The sequence below is a fragment of the Egretta garzetta genome, unplaced genomic scaffold (assembly GCF_000687185.1).
Source record: "Egretta garzetta isolate BGI_Z169 unplaced genomic scaffold, ASM68718v1 scaffold55, whole genome shotgun sequence".
Taxonomy (NCBI): Eukaryota; Metazoa; Chordata; class Aves; order Pelecaniformes; family Ardeidae; genus Egretta; species Egretta garzetta.
Window position 1 is genome coordinate 2,758,083 of NW_009259863.1, and position 27,812 is coordinate 2,785,894.

General features: G+C 38.1%; 1 protein-coding gene across 1 annotated transcript in view; it reads left to right on the forward strand.

Moving 5' to 3' along the window:
- EYS (eyes shut homolog) overlaps window positions 1-27,812 on the forward strand; it is a 904,272-nt gene that overhangs the window by 295,894 nt on the left and 580,566 nt on the right. Inside the window, exons 18-19 of the mRNA XM_035895612.1 lie at window positions 1,880-2,077; window positions 4,445-4,566. Coding sequence (XP_035751505.1) covers window positions 1,880-2,077; window positions 4,445-4,566 — 320 coding nt within the window. The remainder of the gene's footprint in view (window positions 1-1,879; window positions 2,078-4,444; window positions 4,567-27,812) is intronic.

The window sequence follows — 27,812 nt, forward strand, 5'->3', positions numbered from 1 at the left end:
CCGGGCTGCGCCTGCAGCCACAGTGGTGGTGCTTTGGGGAAAACAAATTTAAGAAAGGGCAAAATGCTGCACAGGCAGTGATGAGTGAGGAAAACAGAGTGAGAAACAGCCCTGCCGGCCCTGAGGTGAGGGAGGGAGAAGGGGGAGGAGGTGCTCCAGGCACCAGAGCAGAAATTCCCCTGCAGCCTCTGGAGAAGACCATGGTGGAGCACGCTCTTGGCAGGACCTGTGGCCTGTGGGAGGTCCGCACTGGAGCAGGGGGAAGGAGGGGCAGAGGAGAACTGTTATGGGCTGACCCCCATTCCCCATCTCCCTGTGCTGCTCAGGGGCGGGAAGAAGGTAGAAGAGTCTGGAGTGAAGGAATAAAGATGCACATGGGAAGAAGAGGGAGATGGAGGAAGATGTTTTTAGTTTTGTGTTTGTTTCTCACCATCCCATTCTACTTTTAATTGGCAATGAATTCAATCAATTTTCCTCAAGCTGAGTCTGTTTTGCCTGTGACAGTAATTGGTAAGCGATGTCCCTATCTTTGACCCACAAGGTTTTCAACCTTATTTTGTCCACCTGCCTTGTTGAGGGACAGTGAGAGAGTGGCTGGTTGGGCATCTGGCAGCCAGCCAAGGTCAACCCACCACAACGTAACTGTATGGATTTGATTTTCCACATGACTACCCAGGTGCTTTATTTTATAGCGTCACATTGCCCATCACTGGGTAAAGGTTACAGCCTGCCTAAAGAAGAGGAAGGTTGTTGGGGCAGGGAGAAGCTGCTTCAGGAAAGATGGATGGGCAACCAGAGCTGTGGCAAGGGCACTGGGAAAGTGGGTAGGGGGCCTGGAGTACAGCAAACCCTGGGCAGCTCTGCCAGAAAGCATAGCATAGCCACAGCCCAGCCTCAGCAGTCACAGAAAGGCAGATGGGCTCAGAGGGGCTTGTGCACAGTTTGTTGCAGCCCCCAAACCCACCAAGCTCTGTCTGAAACTAAGCCTGAAAGAACAGACTTGCCTTCAGCAACACCGAGGGAATAGAGAGGCAGCTTTACAAACCCAAACCCATTTGATCTCTGTTCTCTCTGCCCTCATCATTTCAAGTTTCACTACTGGAAAACATGAATCAGTCTTGCTTATGTTCTGACAAACTAAGACTCACTTTAAAGGGCCTTTTAATATTTTTTGATCTATTTATTGCAAATTAAAAATTTAGATCAGGGCATCTGCAATCCAAGATCACCATCACACAGTTGTTTGATTAGCCCAGATAAACGTACATCATCTGTTATACACTAGAGTGTGTGTTAGGAAAGAGTAGAAAGAGACTGTGTGAGATTTTCTATTGTACAGAATTTTTATAAACGATGGAGGCAGTCACTCATTATTAAATACATACATAATTTCAGTAAAATAATTTGTGTGTAGTCACAAATTGCGAGTAGAACAATTATACAAGTTTACTTGCATTTCATTCATATTCTGGATTACGGGTTAATGTATAAACAGCTTATACGATAGATGTGACAGCAGGATATCAGGAAGAAATAACAGGAAGCTTGAAAAAGAAATTCATTAATTATTTTTAAGTACACTTTCTGAGCCATTGTAGAGGACAAGGTTAAAAATAAAAACTATAAAATATATTGAGATATTACGATTTTAAAATGCAAAGTCACTATATACACAAACCAGATAAAATTGTCTTTTTTTGTTTGTAATTCTACAAATAAAATAAACATTTCTACATGATGAGATACATATATGTACCTCTGAGACCCTCCAACTCAACTTTAACCAGGGACATAAAGAAAATACAGCTCATAATAGGCAGCAGCTGCAGGGATATGTTCATTAGTTAAACACTGACAGCTTTGCCATTTTCCTTTCCAGGTTTGAACTGTGAGTTTAGGCCTTGTGAGGCCAGCAATCCCTGTGAGAATGGAGCTGTGTGTATAGAAGAAATGAATTTGGATGTTTTTCCCCTTGGATTCCAGTGCCAGTGTGTGAAGGGCTTTGCAGGTCCACGTTGTGAGATCAATGTCAATGAGTGCAGTTCTAACCCTTGCCTCCACGGATACTGCTATGACAGTGAGTTCAGTCTGGTTACTCACTTTAATGTAGAGTAGTCTTTCTGTTGAAGCGTCTGTAGCTACTGAGCTGCTCTGGGGAGAACAGTGGATAATTTACTGAAATTTAGCTTGTCTGAAGCTCCACAGCCAGTACCAGGAGGATTATTTTTGCCAAAATGCCTCAGCTCCTGGCACTGGGATTTGTGTGTTCAGGGGGTCAGAACTGCAGCTAATGAGAAATTTCAATGAGATTTGTGCTGTCTGCTTTGATACCTAAATTAGCCAAACACATCTTACATTGTGCATTCGACGAGGGAATATTCAGGTACTGAAAAGGAGCTCATGGAGCAGTTAGGCAGTAAATGTCATCATTCTAATGACTCCAAAAACTGCATTAAATATCAAACTGATGCAAAATGGAGTGTCTGTTTACTATTAAGCCCCTTCTATCACATAACTACGTATCTTACACTTTCACTGATAGATATACTTAAAGGTTTTAGAAGCAATATGATGATGAATTACTGTGCTATGTTTCGTCTGGATTGTAAGGCTAAATTTAGTAGCACCCACTACATATGGAGTACTTACTGGAAAGTTTTACGGGGGTGTTACCACCTATCAGACACTTTCTACACTTGGTAAAAAGAAGTAAAAGTGGTAATTTTCAGAGAATCTTATAATGCTGGCTGGAAAGCAGAATGACATCTGGAGGTCATGTAGTCAAAGCTGCATGAAGCTGGACTATCAACAGTGCTAGAACAGGTCAGTCAGGGCTTTTTCTAGCTGAGTTTTGAAAGCCTCTAAGGATGGACAGAATTCCACAAACTCTTTGAGGCAGCCTATTCCACTGATACACTGCTGTTGTAGTGTGTCCCACCCCCCACCCCCCAAATCCCATCCTACTCCTAAGCTGTAACTTTTGGCCGTTGTCTTTTATTATATCGTATAAGAGGAATTCAGTTCTGTCATTTGTGCAACTGCCCTTGAAGTTATTGTTATACAGCCCTCTATCAACCCTCCTCTGAAGGGATTAATACAAAGCAAGCCCAGCTGACTCAACTTTCCCTCATAGGTCCCACACTGTAAGCACTGAGCAACCATGTTTGTCTTCTGCTACATCTCTCTCCTGTTTCCCCACACACCTTTTAAAATGAGAATGATAACTTGAGAATTTCCCTGAAATTAAAAATTTTTACAAAAATTTGCAGAAGATCTAATCAACTTACTGGTTTCAGATGAGATCTTAAAGAACTGGCCCCAAATACGCTTTAAGAATTCTATCTTTCCATATATGGGAATAAAGTAAGTGGCTTCATACTGTATCCAGTAAAGACTATTTCCTAACAAGTTTACAGGTGTCTTCTATGTACTCCACATCGGTTCAGAGACATTTCTGAACTGGAATACAGATGAGCTGCAGTAAAGTTCTTCATGCTCACAAAGTGCCAGATCTTTTGGGGATCTTTGTATTTGTGGTGCCTCTGGACTTGAGTTGCATCATGTGGACATCTCAGTTCCTCTGCACTATGTGCACTGGCTGCAGAAAGCTGGAATGCTGAGGAAGCTAGGAAGCTCTTAGCAGATGAATAATGCTCCTGCTCTGAAGGACTTAAAGCATTTAACGAATACAATAGCAGCTATGTGTACAGACACAATGGCAGAATAAATTCCATGGTAAGTCTCAGCGATAATGAAGAATCCAGGGACCTCTTTGAGGTTAGAATAAATGCAAGCCTGCAAGAAGGGCAATTACTGCTGTCACAAGCTCCTTAAATGGACGCAGCACTCTAAAGATTCCTCTCCATTTGGATCATTAATGATGAAAAAGGGAGAGGATTCTTATTATTAGCTTGTTAAGATTAAAATGAAACATGGAAATACATCATAGGTTGAGATGTCAAATTCAACTCAAGCAAGTTTTTCTTTAATATAGTGGTATAATATGAGGCATTCCTTACCAAAAAAAACCCCAACAAACCAAACAATGTTTAACTGCCCCATCTCATTTAGGCACAATACCAAAGATAAAATCTTATGTACTTTGTGTACATTTTGTGATGGAAAATTACTCATTAGCTTATAGGATGCAATCACTTTTTCAGAACCTAGTAATGGGTCATTGATTTATAATACTTATGTCAAAATATTGTTTAAGTAAAATTCAGTACATTAATCTGCTTTCATATTAAAAGGGTGTTTTGAGATATTGCATTTAATTTATTTTAATGTTTAATATGTCCACACCTTTTAGGTAAAGCCAGTCCTAATCTTGTCCAGCTAGTAGTCATAACTGTAACTTACTGAATTTTACTGCATTCAGTTGTTATTCTAAAACTCTCAGTATTCTAAAGCTCTCAGTACTAAAATACTATCTCTGTTACAGTTGTCGATGGCTTCTATTGTTTGTGCAACCCAGGATATGCAGGACTGAAATGTGACCAGGACATTGATGACTGCATAATCAATGCTTGTGAACACAATTCTACGTGTGTTGATCTACATCTGGTTAGTAGAGAATATTTTTTTAGTTAAAATGATTGTTTTCCTCCTGAAATCTAAAGCAATACTATTGTGAGTTCTAAACCTCCACTTAATCCGTATACCTGTCAAGAGTTTTATAATTGTGCTTTCCAGTCACTGTTCTTTTGTTTATTTGTAATGATATAGGCAGTGAGAAAGAGGGATGTTTTTATCATTTAAAAGCAGTTATTGAGTCAACATGGTTATTTGGGGAATTCAAAAGGAGTGGAATATTTTCAACTAGGTGTGTTTATGGCCTCATTATAAGTGACAGGAATACTCATTTACACCGACGACATTGGCTTCAAAGTGGCTTAAAAAGCACCTTACCCCCCAAAATTGCTTTACTTTACTTTAAGTACTTTAGCATTTATTTTCAAAGTTCTTCAGCTATATTAGTTCCTGAAACATGAAAAGGGTTAAAAATAACTTCTTTCTTCTCACAAATAGAATCATAGAATCATAGAATGTTTTGGGCTGGAGGGGACCACTAGAGGTCATCGAGTCCAACCCCCCTGCAGTCAGCAGGGACACCGCCAACTAGATCAGGTTGCTCAGAGCCCCATCCAACCTGGCCTTGAATGCTTCCAGGGATGGGGCCTCCACTACAAATAAAAGCATTCTATCAACTGATTCCTTCATGTGAGGAAAGGAACAGAAAGACATTGTGTAAACTTTGGCACCAGAGGTGGCCCATGTTCTGTGTCACTCCCTCCAGAAATCTGTCAGCAATAAATTTGTTTTCAATGTATTCAGTAGGGACACTAAGACTATACAGTATGAATATTGTTCTTAGGAAACATTCAGACTGTCAGAGAAATTGGGAGAGGTTAAAAAAAAAATGGAAGCAAGGTTGGTGGTATTTTTTCCTCCTTCCAGTTTCTGTGAGAATATTAAACTAATAAAAATGTTAAAGCTAGGCTGCATTAGTGCTGAAGCAGACACCCATGTTATGGTGTCTGCATTTCCAGCTGAATCCCACCCCAGAAGCCCAGAAGTTTGTGAGGGGTGTGTGGGTTTCTGGGGTGTTGTTTTAATGGTTTTTTTTAATTTTTATTTTGCCCCCCCCCTTTTTTTTTAGTACATACATAAAGTAATTGCACTTCTTTCTGACAAATCCTGGTGTTAACGCACAGCTACCTCTATTTCCTAAACTTGAACAGAAGTTACATGCTTCAAGAGAATTTTCTCAAATCCTCTACTTTGATTTCCAGAGTGGTTTCTTCTTTTCACAGTTAGAACACTTGTATAAACGTTCTTGTAAATATGCTTCAAGAACTAGTAAATGCTTTGGACAAAATTAAATGCTTGATATGGAGACCATGGAGGTTGTGGCACTTCTGTTCTTGTCTTTGGATGCTATTGCAGATGCATGTTTTTTTACTAGTAGACTTCAATTAGTATTTCAAGCTGTCATACTGGACACAAACTGCCATCTTAAAATCAGGTTAGAGAGCATTCCAGTAAAATGTTATGCTCACAAGGCATGTACTGCCCTATCCTCCATGAAATTGTGTTGTATATGTAGACATTCCAGGTACTATTATTCCTAACTGCAGCTGATGCTTTAACTGAGACTGATAAAATGGAGCTATATATGCAAATGTTTAAACAACATCCTTCCCCCAAAAATATCAGAAACAGACAAAATTATGGGTTCTTTATAAAATAAACATATTGTTCCATCAAGAATGTCTGCTAAGCTTCATTTTGTGAGTTGTAATATCGATTCAGGGGGACTTTCTGTTTTGGGCAAAACTAAACCTGACAAAGAATGGTAGCTCACTGCGATTTTTAACACTGTTTTAGATTTGTCTTCATACGCCTTTCAGGCTTTTGTTTTTTTGATTCATTTGTGTTTATTTTTGTCCTGCAATACCTATACATTTCTCATCTTCTCTGCCACAGACCTATGCCATTTTGTTTTAAACGGACTGTAACACAGCAAATCAGTGAGATCCATGCAGACTCACCGTTTTGGAAAAAGCCTGACATTAAAAAAAAAATCTAACCTACGTGGATTCACTTACTAACTACAGAAAATAAATACTGTAGAAACTTAATGGCCAAGTGGCATTTTAGTCCTTGGTTTTGAACTTTTTCAGACCTCAATGGCTTTCTCAACATAGTTCACCTATGTTGTCAACATTATAGTAAGTAAGTGTTCATACTAAGTGTTCATTTTGATGTTAGTTAATGCACAGATAAAAAAATCTTCAGTATATTTTTTCATTAGAAGACTGTTATTTGGCACTTTTGATAGTAATGCAATTTTGTGCTCAAAAAAAAAAGAAAAATGAATAGCGAATAGGCTCTGCTAAATTGAAAAGTTAGTATCAGCATAATTTAAAAACAAGAAATAGGCAATTGCTAGTAGTTTCATTTTGTTATAGCAATAATAATGCATTGCTATTCAATATTTATATTTTCTCCTTTTCTGTTCTTTATAATGTATTTCCTTAAACTAAAATTTCTGATATAAGTTTCTGAAATAACTTTCATGTGGATTATCTTTTAAGTTGAATCCAGAATGGGACAAAAAAGACTCACTCACTAAGTGATTGCATTATTCAGTTTGTATGCTATGATATGATATTATACCACATACAATGTGCTTCTTATTATATTCAGTATCAAAGAGTACTGAATTTCTTCCACATCAGATGGTGCTGTTTTATACACCAAGATTCCTCAATGATGGATGCAAAGAGGATTAACAAATTAACATATTTTCATAAAAAAGAAGACGACCCATTCCCTCTTCTTCTTCAGCCAGAGCAGCTGTAAAAGAACAGATACCGAGATAAAAATCCCCTAGAGAATGAATTTTTAACATTTAAAGGGTCTCGATCGGGAGCAACTGAGGCATAATCAAGGAAGACTTAAAAACAGATGAAGATCTGAGTTTCAGAATTTCTCCACCAAACACAATTTTCTTCCAGAGATATATTACAGTAGCCTTATTATACAAGTCAAGGACCAAAGATCTTAATGTGAGAAAGAATTCCAATATACACTCTAATTGCAACATGTGCTTCTCAGCCTTTACTTTGGCTCTCCAGGCAGTAGGTGGCATTAAGCAATCGGTCTGTGGGATGAGATCGGGATAGGTGAAGAACACAGCTGAATGACACAACTACGTTAGCTGAAGGAGGCTTTGATTTTCTACTGTGCCAGGGAATTCCAGTCACCCAAGAGCTGCTATATACCAGCACAAGCCACTGTCTGTCATATTAGACCCTCTGGTGGCTCAGGAATAATTAACTGGCTACCCCTATGCTAACAAAACTTCCATTCTGCAGTCCAACAGCTCAAATACCTTTGTTGCATTTTTTTAGGTCCAAGTGAGACAATTAGCATTGACAGAATGGCACTTGCAATATGTATTCTCCCTCTTTGGTGTTGGTAATGCGGTGCAATATAGAGCCTTAAAACTAGATAACCATGTTATCTTAACAATGCATCAGCAAAAATAGGCAAAAAATTACACTCGTCTGATGGGTTGACCCCAGCTGTCAGCTAAGCACCGCACAGCCACTCATTCTATCCTCTCCAGGGAATGAGGGAGTGAATAGAAAGAGCAAAAGTGAGAAAACTTGTGGGTTGAGATAGTTTAATAAGCAAAGGAAAGAAGAAAGAAAGAAGAAAACAAATCAAGTGATGCAAAGGCAATCGCTCACCACCTTCCATGTGTACACTGATGCCCAGCCAGTTTTCAAGCAGTGGCCACCTTATCAAGACCCACCTCCCCTCTGTTCTTATTACTGAGCAAGATGTTACATAGCATGGAATATCTCTTTTGTCAGTTTGGGTCAGCTGTTCTGGTTGTGTCCCCTCCCCTCTTCTTGTGCACCCCCAGCCTATTCACTGAGGGGGCAGAGTGGGAAAAAGTAAAGGCCTTGATGCTATTCAGCAATGGCTAAATTGTTGGTGTCTTATCAACACTGTTTTGGTCACAAATCCAAAACATAGCACCATATGGGCTGCTATGAAGAAAATTAACTCCATTAACAGCCAGACTACTACAGAACAGAATTCTACAAAAGGAAGTTGGTTTAACTTGACAGCAGGAAAACACAAAAGCTGTCTTTGTGATGCAGCTCCTGATGTTTTAAAAGGTCTGGTTTGTCAAATCTGTCTATAGATTATTTATGCAAGGCATTTATATTAGCCAGTCCCACCAGGGATGTGGTCCCCTTCATTCTGATACAACCAAAGCTTCTAAATGACTCTAACATACACTACTGCACCATAAAGGAGTCTTTCTTTCTGGGTGGCATATTCAGAATTTTAAGGTTTCTCTACAATAAATATTCTCAATACCATAAAATTCCTACCCAAAAAGTATTCCCAATGCTAATGAAAGACACATAGTGAGCACCAGCAATAAGGATAAAAACACAAAGCATTTTGCTTAACTAACTACAGGGAGAAGCAGGAACAAAGCAATTGTATACTCTCGGTTCTAACAGTGGAGTGCTCCGAGACTGTATTTCACAATGTAAGGGCAAATGATTATAACTGAGGACTCAACAAACATTATGTCTGAGTTGCTCAGATAAAATTTGAAGCATCTATTTTTTATTCAGTTCCCAAATTTTTCATATAGTGAGATGGCTGGGAATTACATTATTCACATGCAATGTTAAGGAAATAGAGTGTTAAGTAGCAACAACCAGACATACAGAATTAACAGATGATTTTTAAAAAATGGAAAAGTCATCTTACCAACATATCAGCCTCCATCTATCTTAAACAATATGTGACAAACTATAAAGTGCTCTTCTATAAAAGTGTCATGGAAGAAGTAATTATACCTATTGCAACTAATCTGAGACATGAGTAAGAGGAACCAATTAGAGTAGATACTTCCTTCATTAGGTTGCCTAGGCCAGCAAATATTAAAAGCTGGTAACACTTCTACTGCCATTAGCACAGATGTCTGTCTTATATATTCTCAATCATTTGTCAGCTCAACCAGAATTGTCATCTTGTTTTGTAGCCTGACTACAAAAAACTTAAGATACTGAAAAAGGAGAGCCATGCTCAGAAGGATTGTCTGACACTAGTTGCCTTTCATAAATCAATTATCTTTTTTGTTGTTAATTACGAAACATTCCTGATTAAGGTCTGTCTAAGTAAGTGATTTTATTTTCACTGTAGTAAAAAAAAAATTGTCCAGTCCTATGCAAACCAGTGTGAAATCTCAGAATTGCATGCATGTCGATATAATTCAATTGTTCAGTCAAATTGATAGATCAAAATAATAGAATGAGAGAAGTATGAGAATGGTTGAAAGACTGCAGTGTTGTCACTGCAGAAGAGGTGCAATCCTCAGTAATTGAGGAAAAGGGGTGAAGCTTTCTGCATTCACTGTGTAAGTAATGACTAAAAATAGAATAAAACTGGAAGACAGAAACAGTAAAATGTTTTACCAAAAAAGTTAGTAAACAGTGAGTGAAAAATTGGAATATTAGCCTCAGGCTGTACTTATGGTAAGGCAGGGTTTACCCAGAGTAATTTGCAAATTCTTCTAAAATAAGTTAAAATAATTAATTCAAAGTATTGTATAAAGTTGAGATGATGTCCCTAATCACTTTTGGAAGATCAGATGGAGCATATAGTCTATATAACTTAAAACATTATTTTGGGGTATTTGAGTTAAAAAAAAATTAATAGTAGCTTCACTGTAGCTCTGACTTCAGTTTTGCTTCTACTGTTCTGTAGGTCAAAATATAATACAAATCCTGTCACTTTAGTGTATATAGATATCCATGCAGCAAATTGTAATAGATGTTTCTTCAGAGCTTTGTTTCTGGAAGCTATTATTTCTGTGTACTTACCACATAGTAAATTAAAAAATATAAACTGTAGGTAAAGTTATAGTTGTATAATACTGCTTTTATTGCAATCCCATACTCTCTGTATCACTACTTGATGTAAACCACAATTATTTCCCTTTCAATAAAATGTAATGTTATGGAAATGAGCCCTCCGATACAATAACAGATATAATGTCAATTTGAACCTAAAGAAGCAATGATTACTTGTTTGGTTTCTGTTTTTAAAGTGTCAGAAAAAAATTACTCATAACAGGGTGAAATTTATTAATTCAGGTCTTTTAGGAACTTACATTTTGGGTTGTAGGGAAGGTTTATGCAAACAATAGACTACTATTAATTTTTTTTTTACAAAAAAAATATTCAGAGTTGACAGGAGGTCTATTCCACGGATCATATTTCAAGAGCATAACCCACAAATAGGTTAGCTCGTTACATGAATTGTGAAAGGAGGATTAATTGGAGAGAACTTTGGCACTGAGAACTAAGGTACAAAGTAGTAGTTAACTGTTAACAGTTTATGTTACCCAAAAAGAAATTAGTCAGGTCTTTGGACTAGCCTAAGGTCATTTCCTAAACTTGTCATCCACCCTTAATTTCCATTTAAAACAGAATCTCCTGTACTTTCTCCTAAATAGGGGGAAGAAAAAGAAACATCTCCAAAACTTATGATTTATTTTAGAACAATCAGAGACACTCAAGGTATGATGACATAACTGAGCGTCAGGAGGCTCCTCCTCCTAGCTGATGACAGCAGGTGGTCTGACACTTGAAATGAGAATAAAGACTAGATAGGCCCACATCAATGAAAAATTTCCAGATTTCTGTGGAGGGGAAATTCTCTAAGGTCTCAATAAAGCAAACAAGCTCTGCCACTGAAATTGGTCTGAAAGAGTACCTTGGTTTAACTAAAGGTCAGACCACATACCATGAATGGCATACAGTATATAACAAGCAATGAGCTCTTAACAGTTCCCAGGTCACATAAAATCAAGTTGAATTGTACGTGACTTAAACTTATGCATTGACTTCACTGGAAGAATTGATGTGCTGAAATTGTGAATGTGCTGTTTGACAAATCAGTTTCAGATTACCAATTACGCATCCCAGAAAAGAGCTATACAGCAGCTGGAGTGCACTTAAGAAACTAACAACCGCAGCAGTACTTCTGCAGTACTACTGCTAATACAGCTCACTGGTGCTGCCCTGAAGATTTGACTTGCCATCCCTGATACATTTCATCTTCCACCTATATTTAGTTAAAAAAATGAACACTGTCCTCATAGTCCTTCAATAAAAGTTTTTTGAAGAAGATCTAGTGAAATAACTCCCTCCTCTGCCTTGTACTGCAGAGCAAGTGGAGATAGCAGTACACAGACTGAAAACGTAGTCATTATGAGGTGTAGTTCTTTATGCTCTGGTAAGTCCAGTTGAGTCAAAGACATTGGAATGCACAAAGTTAACTATTGATTTACTGACTTAGGATAATGTCCTTAATATTGATCCATGGAATTATACATTGCTTGGATGAAGTGATTGTGATGTCTTATGCCTTACTCATCTAATTGAAAATTGAAGTCAGAAAACAAGCATCAATTTTCCATGTATTTGTTTTATTTATTGTTATTTTTAAATGCTTTAATTTGATTTTTTGAAAGAAATTGCAGACATATATGAAAATTCTTAGCTGTAACTAACGATGTCAGTAAATACCATACGAGTGAAAGCCTTCTATTGTCTTTTTCATAAACCAAATTTGAAATACTCTACCGAACTGAATAAAACTGTTACAAAGTAGAGATTAAGAGGAAGTTAAAGATGGGCTTTCCAATGAGACATATGAACAGATGGCAAATCAATGTGATAAAGATATGGGAAGGTGGTCCCAGATGGTGTGCTGCATATTCTGCCAGCAGCGAGGAGGCTGGACAGAGAAAATCAGCGGCAGTGGAGAATGAAGTAAAGAACTTCACAACATAAGGAACAGGCTGGAGAACTGTGGCCTGTTTGCGGAAAGCATAACCCTAAATTCGATCCTTACATGATATGGAGACTAACATTTCTTTGAGGTGGGATATGAAGTGCTTGTACCTTCAAAAGCATTAAAAGTCTGGCAAGGGTATTACAGAAATGGGACTACAGAGACTTCGTTAACTCATAAGGAAAAGGATTCTACAAAAGAAGATTTAGCTGCAGAGAAGTGGATACAGTAAATTGTCTGTATTTAGTAGATTTATAGACCAGAAGGTCATGGAAGAGTATGGGTCCACAAGGAAATTACTCTGAAATCAGTTAAATAGTGAAATTTACAGGTAATCAATCACTCTTTTAAGACTGCCCACATACATGTTTTTACCATACAGCACACAAGAATTAAGATTAAATTTATTTTTCAGTAAAAGGATGATGAACCAGTTACAATCCAGTTACTGTGGGATAAGTCTGAGCATCAGGCCAATTACTGAAAAGGAGCTCTCAGACTGCAATTTCATACCCCAATTTTTATTGCAGTAAGTCATTGTCTCTTAAAGCCAAGCCAGATGATTCTGGGTAGGAATTTTTAAGTGTCATCTACACCCTATTCTGAGAACAGCATTGCTCATCTTCTCATGATGTATTTTTGTGCCATTTGTCATCAAAGAAGCTAAGTATCTTGCAAATATTTGCTTTTTAATTTAAAACACAGCTCAGCTGCAGGTGTTGAGCATTCAGCACTTCTGAAAATCACACCTTAAGCCGAAAATTCAGGAAGCAAGGAAAGGAAGAATTAGTTTCTACCTGTAAAAAGATACTTGCTAGGCTAAACCTACTTCAGCTAAAGTATGATTTATTTTAATTTCCTTAGGGCAACATTCAACTGAAACCATAAAACTAACTCTTCTTTTCTGGTTTCCTTCCTTATTCCAAGTACAAGTGAACAGAAACAAACAAATTTCCCTTTCCTGCACCTCTAGAACAGACCAATTTCCCCAAGCTCTTTTATGCACTGAATGAAGTGATGGAAAATTATTTAATCCATGTAGGTAAAGACTCTTTCATGGTTATTTAGGTGGAGAGGAGCTAAATATAATGAATCATTAAAAAAAAAAAAAAAAAGATCTGTCACTTTCTAAGTTTTGATTTTGCAACTTCTGCATTTTAGTTTTATCATACATTTTTAAATAAAATAAGTGTAATGGATCCAAATAATTAAATGGATGGGTTTTGGTACAGAAATAATTTTCTGCCATCCATATAGTAGATGTTTTTAACTCTTAAATGTGAGCAGATGTTACATATATTTGCAGTCGTTTCTGAAAACCATTCAGCCCTGGCCTTGCTCTGCTCCCACTGTAGCTGACAGAAAAATTGTTATTGACTTCAAAGCTCCATAAGCCAAAAATATTCTAATTCTAGGGTGAGCTTTTTGTGTAGTGGCAGATACTTGATGTATATTTGCCAAGCAAATCTTTTGCCTTCTTTATGCAAAAAAAAAAAAAAGGAAAAAAAGTCCAGATTATTATCCATAGATTATTTTCTTCACAACTCATTACTGGTTGGAGAACATTAGGTGTGCACATCTTCTGGTTCAGTTTCTTTCAAAAGTAATCTATTTTGTGTGCACTGAGACCTCTGCGTGATGTGAGGCAAAGCACAGTTAAGTGAGGACAATTGAGAAATTAATGTCAAAAGCATAGACCTGATCTAAATTAAAACACTAATGAGTCTGAACCTTATAGACCCTAAGAAACAGATGAATGCATGGTTGTTTTTAAGCTACTTGGGCCAATAGATTCATAAAGGACAAGTCTGAAACAGCAGTTTCTGATCTCGGTATGGACAACAGCTTGGCAATCTCTGGCTTTAAGTCTGTCCCTCATTAGTCAGCTGAGATACTCAAATTATGTGTAAGTGTACTGATTGCCTATAAATGTTCTCCATATGTTTGTCTGGTTTTGTGCCCACAAAAAAACCAGTGGTCCATTTAACAGAGCCAGACAAAATGTGCCAAGTGATTGGAATAATTTAACTCTTACTGGTCCGTAACTATCTCACATGTGTGAAACATAAATGAAACTCAGCATTCACGCTTCAAAAAAATTCTGCTTATTGTCCCAAGCCCTAAAATGTATCAGAGCAAGAATTTAGCCTGACACAGTACTTGCTGGCAATCTGGCTATTGGCAGAGGTACACTATGAATTGAACCATGACGGAACCAGCTAGTTGTTAGCACTGCACTGGCAGGTATCAAAGAAATTGCATTTTCCTTTAAAGGTGAATGACTAAATGCTCTAGGTAGCTTCCCTGTGTGACAGCTTGACTTATATCTCCATGTCACAACTGTCTCGATGTAGTTCAGTTAGTGGTATGAAATAGAGGCCTAGTAACGAGGTGTTTCCAGTTCCTTGATTCTGAGTACTAAGGACAAAGATATTTTGTTTCTTAATATATCTGCTTCTCAACGCATCAGGTGCTGAGTAGTGTTCAAAACCTTGTTATTCCAGTTTCACTCAAATGCAGTCATTGAGATATAATGAAGAAAAAAAAGAAAAGACTGTTGACAGAGGATTGCAAAAGTTTTCAACTGGTCTGGTTTCTTGTAGTTTATGAGTACATGTACTACTCTACCTTAATTACAGCACAACTGTATGAGACATTCCTAAAATGAGTAACTCCTGATACCTACCAATACTATATACTTCCCTTGTCTCATGTTCTTGCTATGTTATGTCTGAAATGCCCTTTGAAACAAGTATCTGCACTTTACAGTCTTTGTAGATCAATTTTAGGGTCTGCAAAACCATTAGCAATTTCTCATTTAAGATTCATATTAGAAGATGGTTTCTGATTTTCATGTTTGAAGATACTAATCGAATATAAGTAGCACTTTTAAAAACCAGCTGAGAAATGCTAAACTTAATCTTAAAAGTAGCTCAGTCCTAAAATACATATATAGTGTACGAAATTGACAGTTTCAAATATTATCTTGTGTGTGTGTGTGTGTGTGTGTGGTTTTGTTACTGCGTATTTTGCTATACTGTGTATAGCAAAACACAGTACACTTTTTGGTTTACTCTGTTGCCACTTGCTGGTTATCTATCCATCTGGGATGACTGTCACTAAATGAGCAATAAAGAAGTCCAAGCCTGGAAAGTGTCTGCTATAGAGAACAATAATGTACATTGTGCAAGTGTGCACACAGGGCAAAGACACAAAAGGCACATCAAAGAGTCTGGCATTTTCACTTTCTCAGAACTAAAGTGACTTACCTAGGCAACATTCCCAGTCTTCCCTGGCTGTGGACATACACTTTTTAGTCATGTTTTAATGGTTGTTTCGTGCTTGAGGAGTGAACGATAATTGAGATGCTGTTTTTAACATGCTTTAAATATGTCAGTTTAATTGATATGAGTAATTATGAACAGTAGGCTAAATACACCTTCTCACAGTATGTGTGACTGTATAAACTCAGTTCCACTTTCTCCTCCACCTTCATTTCTATATACCTGTAGCTTCCAAGTTCCCAGCTTTGTATTACTTCTGTTGGTTCTGCCTGTATTCCCAAATGATTTACAATTCCTACCTTCCAGACTGCCAGGTTTTCTCCATTACATTTTTGTACATTAAAAAATCCACAGTATTTTATTAGTATCTTGTCGTGGTCTAACCCAGCTGGCAACTAAGCACCACGCAGCTGCTCGCTCACTCCCCCCTCCCTCAGTGGGATGGGGGAGAGAATCGGGAAGAAAAAAAAGGTTAGATCTGTGGGCTGAGATAGAGACAGTTTAATAAGAGAAAATAATAATAATAGTAATAATGAGAATACACAAAATGAACAATGCACAACGCAATTGCTCGCCACCCGCTGACCAATGCCCAGCCTGTGCCGAGCTGCAATCACTCCCTGAGCCACCGACCGACTAATACCCTCCCCCCCCGCCCCAATCGTGACGTTCTATGGTATGGAATAACTCTTTGGTCAGTTTGGGTTAGCTGTGCTAGCTGTGCTCCCTCCCAGCTTGTTATGCACCTGGCCAAGCAGGAGAAGCTCAAAAAGTCCTTGAGTAGTCTCAGCGCTACTTGGCAGCAACTGAAAACATCAGTGTGTTATCAACATTCTTCTGGTACTAAATCCAAAACACAGGACTATGAAGAAAATTAACTCTATCCCAGCCAAAACCAGGACAATCTGTATGCATTTCATTAAGGGAGCTAAATAATTCTTGTGAGTTTGTTCTATGGAATACCGACTTGTAGCTGACTGAGGGAAAGGAAAAGAACTGTGTGAAAAAACAAGCTTGTTAGTGTGATCTTTTAGCAATAAAAAACATGCCTCTGGCAGAAAAGACTGGGGACAAATAATAAGAGTAACCAAAGCTTTCAGCATTACGAAGAATGAATCAAGACAAGTTCAGGAGGAATTTCTGGAGTCTCTATTCCCAGCTGCTCTGCATGATACAAGTGGCAGATGCAGAAAAGTAATGTGGGTTTAGAAAAAAAAAGGAATACATGCGTATCAGGAAAAAAAGAATCAGAAATGTATTTTAAAACTGGGTAATTAATATATGAGAGTTGTTTGATATAATACTAGTTTTGATCCAGTTCAGGCGTACTGAATCTCATGTGTGCTAATCTAAGAAAACCCAGACTTCTACAAAGTTTTAGGCTTTCCTCCTCTGTGATACTGAATATATCTCCTCCTTTTAACAGCTGTCTAAATTTTCTCTTATTTTTTTGAATCGCCTGGCTTATTTTGCTGTTACTGTCAGATGTATGATTTTTTTCTCTTCCTTATGATATACTGGATTTTCAAACCCAAAATTTCCTTCTGTTTCTAAACTGGTGGATAACCAGAACACATATCAAACATAGTCAAGTTTTATTTAGCAAGGGTATATCATAGTATCTTTGTTATATATTTTGTGTCTCTAATTTGTAGGTAGGTGAGAGAAAAACGTGCTGCAGACCTAATTTCTGTGAAAATATAATTCCCCAGAATTATAAGTCACAGCAATACTTACATGGTGATAACTGAGAAATTGTATTTTGGGAATGTCCCCTGGCCAAGGTCAGTCCTGAACTGTGCCTTCAAAGTGTCTGAAAGTGCGCTATTTGTCCCAGACAGGAAGCATTCCAGGGACCAGATCATTCAAATGATTTAATGGCAGAAATTATCAAGTTTCAGTGCTGGGACACTGTCCGTATCCTGGCACTGTTTAACCCACCAGCATGGACATAGCTATTACCTCAGACTAGTTCAGAGTCACTGGTTGGGCAATGATGTGGAAAAAATACATCTTTGTCCCAATGCATTGCTCTTGTTTCAGATTTCAAAGCTGACAGAAGGATGGGAAAAAAAGAGGAAGCTTCTTTTAGGAAGATGTTAAAAAAATTAACTGTAATTATCAGCGAGATTGAAACTACAAGAATTTTTTAATATAGTAACCAGTAATTATTACATTTGAATGCTTAGAGGTACTCTCTCCTTCTAGGACCACTGCATTAAAAGGGCAAAGAAAGTCTTATCATCCTAAGTCATTATGTGATTGCCTTATCCGTAGCATTAAAAACACACGTGTGCAGAGGTGAATTTTGCAGGCAGAATATGAGCTTCTCCCTTCCCCCAAAAATCTGAACCCTGTTCCTGTGAGAGAAATCAAGCAGCTGCATCTCCTCCACCCTTGTCTGCACTGTTCTTGGATTACCAAATTTTATTTACCATATTACTACTAGAAACCCAAGTTTTCTCTGACTGAATCATGTGTTGAGGGAAGAAAGAGAAGAAGATGAAGCAATTAGTCCAGTTTGCTCTTTTTTTTTGTTATTTCACACTGTTCTTGCTTGGAATAACGACAGCCACCTCCTCTTTCATCCTGCCCCTGTCAGTTTTCACACTTCTTGACCCTACTTCTGTACTCGATTCTTGGTTTGGTCACATACCCCTAATGCATAACACTACTTTACCTTTACTTACAGAATCTTTAGGATTCAGTTCTGTACTGTCCTGTATAATGTCACAATTTATTCATGTGAATGCAAGTCCCTCCTCTTTGGCTTTTTAGGCATTTAGATGGCAAATGAGCTTCCTTCTTCCTTCTCCTACGTGTGTCTGTGCTTTTCATGAGGAAAAGAGTACACAGAAGGAAGCTTGATGTATTTCTGGAAAAAAATAAACATGAGCACAAAGTCATTGTCTCCTAAAAAGATTCTGCGCATGTATGTGAATCTGTACAGTTACTTTTTATTATTCTGTAATTGGTTACTAACAGAATGGTCATTCTGAAAAAAAAATAAATTTAAAAAACTTAGTTTTTTTTAAATTTTAGATGAAGAACCTGGTCTGTTTCTCATCTTCATTTTTAAATGAAGAGAATTATGAATTAAGGGTTTGTACTCTCAATAAACACCATCCTGTTTGCCTTATAAAATTGAGACCTCCTTCTTCATCTATTATTGAGTACAACAGTGTCAAGCAATCCAGAATGGTACTTATGCTGGCTTCTTCCATACATATCCATAAAAAAATATTCTTTATTCTTGTTCACAGTATGCATGTTTAATGAAATACCGCAAAATGCTCTGGTGCACTTCACTATCTCGTGATTTCTCAATATACAGAATGTTACAGAGCTCTGCTTTGTTTTCTTCTGCTGTATTGTCTTTCAGAGGATTACACACACATTATGCAAATGAAAATAAGAGCAGGAGTAATTCCTGAAACCATTTTTGTCTTTAAAATAACTTTCAATGTTCAGCATTTTTAAGCAGTGATATTTTCTAGCTTTTTATAGACTTTTCAGAAACAATCATTTAATTGGAAAAAAAGAACGAACTTACTTTTTTATTTTAAACAGTTCTGCAACTATCCACTCACTTTTTAAGGCATCTGATTCAAAGAAGCTGGTTCAATTTTTTACCACTAAGTTTCAGTCTTGAATTTCCACCCCCCTATCCCTTACTGTTAGCTCTTAGTAAAAAAAGTTTGCCACAGTAACTCATTGACCTTATGACTACAACAGCCTGTCCCTACCTTCTTTAGGCCTATGCTGGCATGTGAGTTGTTAGGAAATAGGAAAGTAAATTATACTCTTTCCATGCTGGAGTAAATTGACTTTGATGCATCCCTTTTCAGAGAGATCAGCCTCAAGTTTGGATCAGCAGTATAAAATTATTTGTCCTTATGATATTAAGCTTCTGTCTCAGTAATGGAATAGTCCAGTATGGGATTCAACTTACTCAGTTTTTACTTTATAACCAGAGGGCTAAGGGCTTTGGGCCTTTAAAGACATGCTTGTACACTTTTTAAAAAAAAATACTGAAGTTTTCTGTTGAAGTGAAGAGGAAGAAAAAAAAATCAGCCACACCCAGTATAATATCAATTTAATATCAAAAGTTAAATTAAATCATATGCTGTTTCATGAACTTAGTTTTACTTTCCTCTGGGCATATGAGAAAAGTGAAATATCCAAATATATAATTTAGCGAGATACATGAAGTAAAAAGAATTTGCAATCTGATTTTTTTAGATGACAGGTAAGTGCTCTGTTGTATCTCAATATCCTTAATAAAATATTGCAAGAAAAACTATGCTGTACATGCAAAAATGCCCTCTCTCCCCCATTCTTCTTCTGGTTTAAAAAATATTTTAAAACTATATAGGTACAAATGGGTGGAATGAGTTTCAGCAAGAAATGCATACCTAAGTTTTCTAGAAGGAGGACCCTGACATTGGTTGCTATGCTTTGGAAATGATGAAGCAGAAAATTTGGGGGAATTCCTGAAAAACAAGTAATTTGTGAGAATAATATTTAATGGTAATATATTATTTGGATAATTTCTATTTGAGACTGCATTGAGAGACCCAATTTTCTGTTTTCTCTTTGTTTAACGAAATGGAGTTGTACATGCATACATGCTTATATTTTTCAGACATTAGTGTCTTAAAACTATTTCACATAGCATTGCTGTACCTCAGGAATAAAAAAAGATGATACTGTAGGTGAAAAGGGGAGAGTAGGGATCTTGAATGTGTAACTTGACAAACCACGGCCCTAAATTTATGTGCCTGAGATGGCTGGTGGGAAATACACTATGGTGATCTCCTAAATCCAGACTACTCACAGTGCTCTTGCAGCCTTTTTCTTCTAACCTGCAGAAAACCCGTTGCTCCATAACATCTCTCAATTCACAATTTGACTCATTAACAGAAGATCAGAATTAGATTCACTACAGATCTACAAATGCTAATAAAGATTGCTTAGTCAGAGGTGATGTCCTCTCATGCTCTCGTTGCTCTGAATCTTCAGTTCCCTATCTGACTTTCCTATCCTATTTTGCTACTCCTTTCACCCATTTAAAGCTCAGTACATCCCTCCAGGGGCCACCACTGTCTCCTCACATTCTTAACAGTTTTGCACTTCAGCGTTTTTTTTTTTCTGTTGGCTTATATTAACCTTTGCTATTGTCCCATAAGCTGCAATGGCTGCACAAATACACACCTTCATCCAGCTCCTGCCAGGGCCTAGGTAGGATTCCATGAGTAGAAGAAAAGGACGCATCTTTACTGGTGGAGAGACAGGGAGGGAGAATAAAGAAAAAGAGAGAGTCAGTGGCCTACTGATGACACAACTGCAACTACAATAATAGGAAAAGAAGAAATGTAAGTTATTGCATTTGTAGAGAAATTTCAGACACAAATAATATTTTTGTGGCTTGTTGCTGAGATTGCCTGTCTCATCAATATGCTGCTGAAATCCCAAGAATGAAGAAAAGCCCTAACTATGCACCAAGATCATAAATTGTAATAGATTTAATAAATATGGGTAGCAGGTACAGTGCTTGCAATACCATTAAAAGGTGTGGAGCCTCCTGAAGTCCTGTAGGCAAGCACCCTCAATATTCAGAAATAGAACTTCATTAAGAGTAATAAGAGGCAAACTCCAGGAAGGCCCACAACATGCAAATTACAAAAGATTGCACTTAATAAGCTCGAGCTCTCCCGGGGAGTGGAAATGAGACAGAAAAAGTTATAGCTAAGATTAAATATTTTTACAGCCTTACAAGATTAGAATGAAAGTCTTTAAATCTGGTGCTATCAGAGAGAAAAGACCTTTCCTTCTCTCCTATGAAATATGAGCTAACACGTAAAGAGTTGTTAACCTCTACCATACCAAATATAGATAGAACCATAAAATCCAAAGTCATAATTTCTTAAAGCATAACTTCCCTAAGTGCACAGTGTAGTCTAATTACAGCACAAATTATTGATGGTTTTATTGCTTCATCCTAAATACTATTAAAATTCATTTTAACTGTGTTAGGAAAACAAAGAGGGGAAGACAGTCCTTAACATTTGAATGTGAAGTATTAAGTTAGGATTTTATTGTAAGAATACTCTTATTCCCTTTTCTCCTATCTGTATAAATGTTTCATAATGGAAATCCCTTCTTAATAGTCCTTAATATGCTAATAAATCTAGAATTAACTTGCATTTTTCAGGAAAAAGAGAAACAGGTTATTAAAGTTTGGAGCTGCTGCTGTTAAAATCATGTTCTGATTTTCAAAACAAAGTAAGATAAACACATTCAAAAAAAGAGGAAAAACCTGAGACTGGAAAAAGTTTCTAAAAATGGTGGGGGTTGGTCATGATGCTATTGCTCAGCTTATCTAGTCTGCCTCCAATTTTCCAGTTCCCTTTTCTCTCCCTTCTAGTAAACTGTATCTTTAAAATGGTGACAACCCTTAACTAATTAAAATGTATCTCAGTATTAACTTTTGTGACCTGTTCTACAGTCTCTTTATTCATATTTTAATTGACATATGATTTTCAGAAGAAACCTCAAAAGTAAACTCTCATTGATTTTTCAATTAAATAATTTGGTTTGCAAAAGAGTACTTGTCTTTGACTTTTGGTGACTTATTTATAAATTGTGTTACGTAACAAGTGAATTAGACTGTTGGACACAATTTGTGCCTTTCCCAGAAAGTATTGATTCCTGTAACAAGCCACTCTGAGACCATAAGTATTAGTTACGGAAATTCTCTTGCAATCAGAAATTGCTATGCATTTTTTACCTGTGAATGCAGCTATCACTAGGTGACTGCTAAACAGACTCTTCCGAGTTCCTGAGTGTATGAACCGACTTCAGGTGGGCATTATCAGCCAGCCATGTACTCTTAGTTTTGGTAATGCAAGACTGTGAGTGAAGAAGCAGTGAAAAAAACACCGAGGTTTAGTTTCCAATACAGAGGACATGCCTCAAACACAAACATCTGCACCGTGTTATTTTTTGTCCTGGGGCAAATTCTAGAAAACTGCACTGCATTTATTGACTCAGAATCTGGGGACACTGGAATTCCCCTTTTGGAGAACCCAACCTGTCCAGCTCCAGGCACCCGCTGGCCTTCCAGGAGCTACAGCACTGGGCTTGGAATGCCAAAACTCTCAGCAGCAGAGATGCTGGACTTTCTCATAATGGCATGCATAGTGCTACCTGGATGTTAGTAACTATCTAGCTGTATGAGCTGACTACACGGGGGAGTTCCCACCAGATTTTAAAATGCTGTGCATGTTGATCTAATTATAAAAAAGCAAAGAATGATGACACAGCTCTGAAAGCCAGCAGTCAAGCGCCAGGAGCTGCAAATTCAGCCCCAGGTCAATGTGGATCCATGTTCTCATTCTTTCAAATACCTGACTTCCAATGCACGCCTTGTTTACCCCTCTGCTAGTCCAGCTATATGATTTCCTATTGGTTTATGTTCCAAACTCTGCAGCTCCGTTTGCATGCTCATAGCCTAACACCAGCACCACCTATCTTATTTGAAAATATACCCTGTACGCACCTACTGCCCATCAGCTGAGGGCCGCCACCAGACAGCAGCCGGAACTGCTAATGACAGCAGGTCGAGGGAGGTGATTCTGCCCCTCTACTCTGCTCTGGTGAGGCCGCACCTGGAGTACTGCGTCCAGCTCTGGAGCCCTCAGCACAAGAAGGACATGGAACTGTTGGAACGGGTCCAGAGGAGGGCTACAAAAATGATCCGAGGGCTGGAGCACCTCTCCTATGAGGACAGGCTGAGGGAGTTGGGCTTGTTCAGCCTGGAGAAGAGAAGGCTACGGGGAGACCTGATTGCAGCCTTCCAGTACCTAAAGGGGGCCTATAGGAAAGATGGGGAATGTCTTTTTAGTAGGGCCAGCTGTGTTAGGACAAGGGGAAATGGTTTTAAACTAGAACAGGGTAGGTTCAGGCTAGAGGTAAGGAAGAAATTTTTTACAATGAGGGTGGTGAAACACTGGAACAGGTTGCCCAGAGAGGTAGTGGAGGCCCCATCCCTGGGAACATTCAAGGCCAGGTTGGATGGGGCTCTGAGCAACCTGATCTACTTAATGGTGTCCCTGCTCACTGCAGGGGGGTTGGACTAGATGACCACTAGTGGTCCCTTCCAACCCTAAACATTCTATGATTCTATGATTCTATGACAGCAGCACTCACCACCCACAGACTTTGAGCCAAACGATGCTGTTTAAGACCACACCGACAGTGCGAGAACTAACTGCGCTGGGATGTGAAAGCACCTTTAGTCACAGATTCCTATTTCATGTTAGCGAGTGACACCTCCCTGCCCGCGGCGGGGAAGGTGGGGCAGCCTCGGAGAAAAGCCGGGTGGGTGACGGTAACAGGTCGCCACACAACCCCCCCCGCGGTGCTGGGGGGCGGAGGAAGGCGCTACGGCGCGGCAGGAGGTGGGGCGGGTGAGGGCAGCGCTCCCAGCCACGAGGACCGGTCTCCTCCCTCGTCGCCATTAGCGCCCCGAAGCGCTCCAACCCCCTCCCACCGAGTCGCTGCCGGCTCTCCCCCTCAGCGACCGCAGCTCCTGTCAGTCATAGGCGCGCGGAGCGGGATTGGCTCAAGTTCCCGCGGCGCCTGGCGATTGGCTGCCGCTGGGCAGGTATTCCCCGCCTGTCCCTCTGGAAGGTTCTGCGCAGGCTGGCGAGCGGCGCCATTAGCAGCAGATCGCGGAGGGGTTCCCGTGATGGTCAGCGACGTTTAAGCAGTGCTTACCTGGTGCCAGCCTGCTACGCCAGAAAAGCAAATTTTCTCGGTCCTTTAGAAAGAAACAAGCAAGCGGATCCTTTCAGTGAGAGCAAACAACTATTCTGGATTGCTGTGAGGTACTGAAATGCAGAGTCACCATGTGACCAGCCGGTCGGCATGCTTTTAGTTTCAGAGACAATGGGATAAACTTAATATCATAAGAATCTAATATTAATGAAGAAGTTTATGGTTAATTGCAGTTGATAAAGTCTCGTTTTGTCACAATAAATTTGGGTTTCTGGCTTTTGTAGTTTTTGCTTCTTGGTGTTGGTCTTAATGTTGTTAACGTCTTCATGTTGTCAGGTCGTGTTCCCCCCCGCCTTCTCCCATTCTCATAATTTGTTCTTCATGTGCTCCTAGGTGCTCTGTTAGACCAATTTCCTTCATCCGATCCAGAGGGTCTGGCAGACATTTTATGTCCATCACTAGAGCTGATCCTTGTATCATCTTAAGAGAATGTCGTAACTTTCTTTTACAGCTTATGTGGGTGATTTTGAGACCCTCTTATTCTAGTCTATAGTAATATTGGATTAGATCGAATAAAGTGTCTTCAAGTATACATATTAATACCAGACTAGATTGAATAAAATTTGTTAGTCATTTTTTCTTCCTTGATCCTGGTCTGTTCGTTGTCTAGCTGGTGGTTTTTATGCTAACCGTACTTTGAGCAGGGCACAAGTACCTAGGTTTGGCACTTTCAAAAACTCACCTCTTTGTATTGGATATCATAGAGGCAGTGCATTAATTTGTAATGTGATTTATTGTACTGAAATGCTCTATAAATTTAAAGTAGGGATGAGTGAAACTTCAAAAGAGAAAACTTGACATCAAATAATTTTGTGAATGTCTGGGTGTTTCTGAGGATACCTGGGTTGAAGTATTTTCAGAACAGCCAGTTTCTTTAACTTTCTCTACTTTTCAGCCTTGAGGTTGGCAAAAATGGCACTTGATAGTATTTGAAGTGTATTGATGTGATAATGGTTGTATGCATAAGATCTAAATTTGAATCAGCTATTATGTTAAGGTACCAGATAGCTTTTTTTTATGGAATAGTAGTTGTTCTACTGCTTTTTCTTACTTTATTGAAGAAGTTAGCAGCAACACTAGCCTTGAAATTCAGAAGCAAAACGGTATTTCTGCCTGTCAGTACCTTAGACTATTCCTTTGGAATATCACAGTAACCCCCATAGCTCTCCTGTTACCTGAGATCTAGGGGCAAACTGAAAGCTCTGGACAAGCTTTTAGGTGGGTCAAGTTCCTGTCAGCACTTCTGTTTAACAGGAATGTGTTTATGACCTTTCAGTATTCATTGAACAATTGAGCTAACGTCAAACCAGATACACTGATCAAAGGCTGATACTCAAATGTCTGTCACTAGCTGGACTAGTTATTTGGTTTGTTTTGCACAAACAACTTAAGGCTGTTGTTTTTCATTAGTTTTCCTGTGCTATTCAGTACCTGTCACGTTGAAGGTCATTTCTTCAATGCATTTCCTAGCAAGTGCTCTAGAAGAGGAAGAAAAGAAGGGTATAAATAGAATAAATGGCAGAGGTCAAGAAACAGAGACAAAAATATTCTGTCACCAATTAACAATGTATAAGAGATCTCAAATTGACTTTGGTTTGTTGTCATACAATTACTTATAGTCTGGTTAGATTAGGCCCATATTTAGAATTGCATTTATAAAATCAGTAAAAAAAAATTGAAATAAAAACTTATTTTTTCCCAGAAATCCTTCAGCTTTCCTAAGAAGAATCTTTCCCAATTTGCAGCATCAATTTTTAAACACTTTGTCACAGTTGTTTATTTTAATGATCGTTCCTAAATACTTCTTATGATCTTCTGATACTCATATTTTCTTGTAGTGTCTCCTAGAATAATGTTTTAAAATAACTAGAAAAATGTAAGGTCACAGAGGCATGGATTTGTTATTGAGCATTTTTCCTTTTCCTGCAAGCCTAACGCTTACATAATGTTTAATATTGGCCGTGCTCAAATGGAAAACCTGTGTCAATATGAGTAAAAGTCACATTGCGGGTTAGTATGCCTCGGCATGTTATGGATGAATCTCCACAGAGAAAATGAACCCTAACAAAATTTCCGTTGGACTATGAGAACTGCCATATCTAAGCAACGATGGAAATAATTGATTAAATTCTAAAGGCACAGGCCAGCATTTATTTGCAACGGGAACATGAAATCTAAAATAATTTGAAGAGAAGTCTGTTGCTAGCATTAGTCATGGTTTGATTTTAAGAGCACTAAACTTTCAGCAAAGTATCGTATTTTTACAAATGTGTCACATTCAAATGATCAATATGAAAAGCAGCGATGATTATGAATTTATTAGCAAAGCTACCATTTTACAAAATGGTAGTGTATAAAGACATGCAGTGCAAGTAATTAGTATTCCCATTTAAGATAATTTTCCTTGTGGTCACAAATTACAGTACAGTGCTGTTAAAGATGCAGATATGCAGCATGTGTAGATACCAGCCATATTTTAAGCTGTAGCCCTCATTGAATGAAAATGTAAACTTGTCTTTACTACTGGTGAGCTACTGAAATAAGATAAAAATCGTGCTTTTTGCACATATTTATTAAATGCATTTAATATACACAGATACAGAGATATTACAATGTAAAGCAAAACTCATTACAGCTTATCAACCTTTGCCTGTACTAGCTCTTTTAAATATGCTCCTTCTTGCTAATTTAGTTAATTCATTATTTAAAAGGTTGGAGAGATAAGCAAATCAAAAATGTTCTCTGTTTCTCATCAAAGCCTTGCTTAGAATTTAAATAAAAGAACTTGTTTTATCCTTGATACCAGATAATACAGAATTTATAGTAACTTAGGTTTGTTGGAATAGTAGAATGTAAGTAGGTTTGGAAGGACAAATAAATATACTGGTCAGCATTTTTAACATGGCAGACTGTTTAGGAAGGATACAGGAATAAAAATAGAGCATAGATAAGCTTTTGAAAATCCGTAATGCTATCTCAACTTCTGTAGATAGCTAGTACTTTAATATTAAAGTTATTTATCCTAGTATTTCACATTTTGCGGTGCTTAGTGCAAAAACCACATAGGCTCTATAATTCATGTGGCAAGAGTGAAATAGAAAAAAGCCTTTTTTTAATAAAGTAACACATCAGAATATGACAGCTAATGATTCTAATAAAAAGATTCAGTAACTGAATTTGGTGATTTTTAAATAGGGGTTTTATCAGAACTGTTCGGTTGTTATAACAGTGTTTAGAAATTAGACTTTTAATTGTAATTTTTCTACACTTCAAAATCTGTGTTTC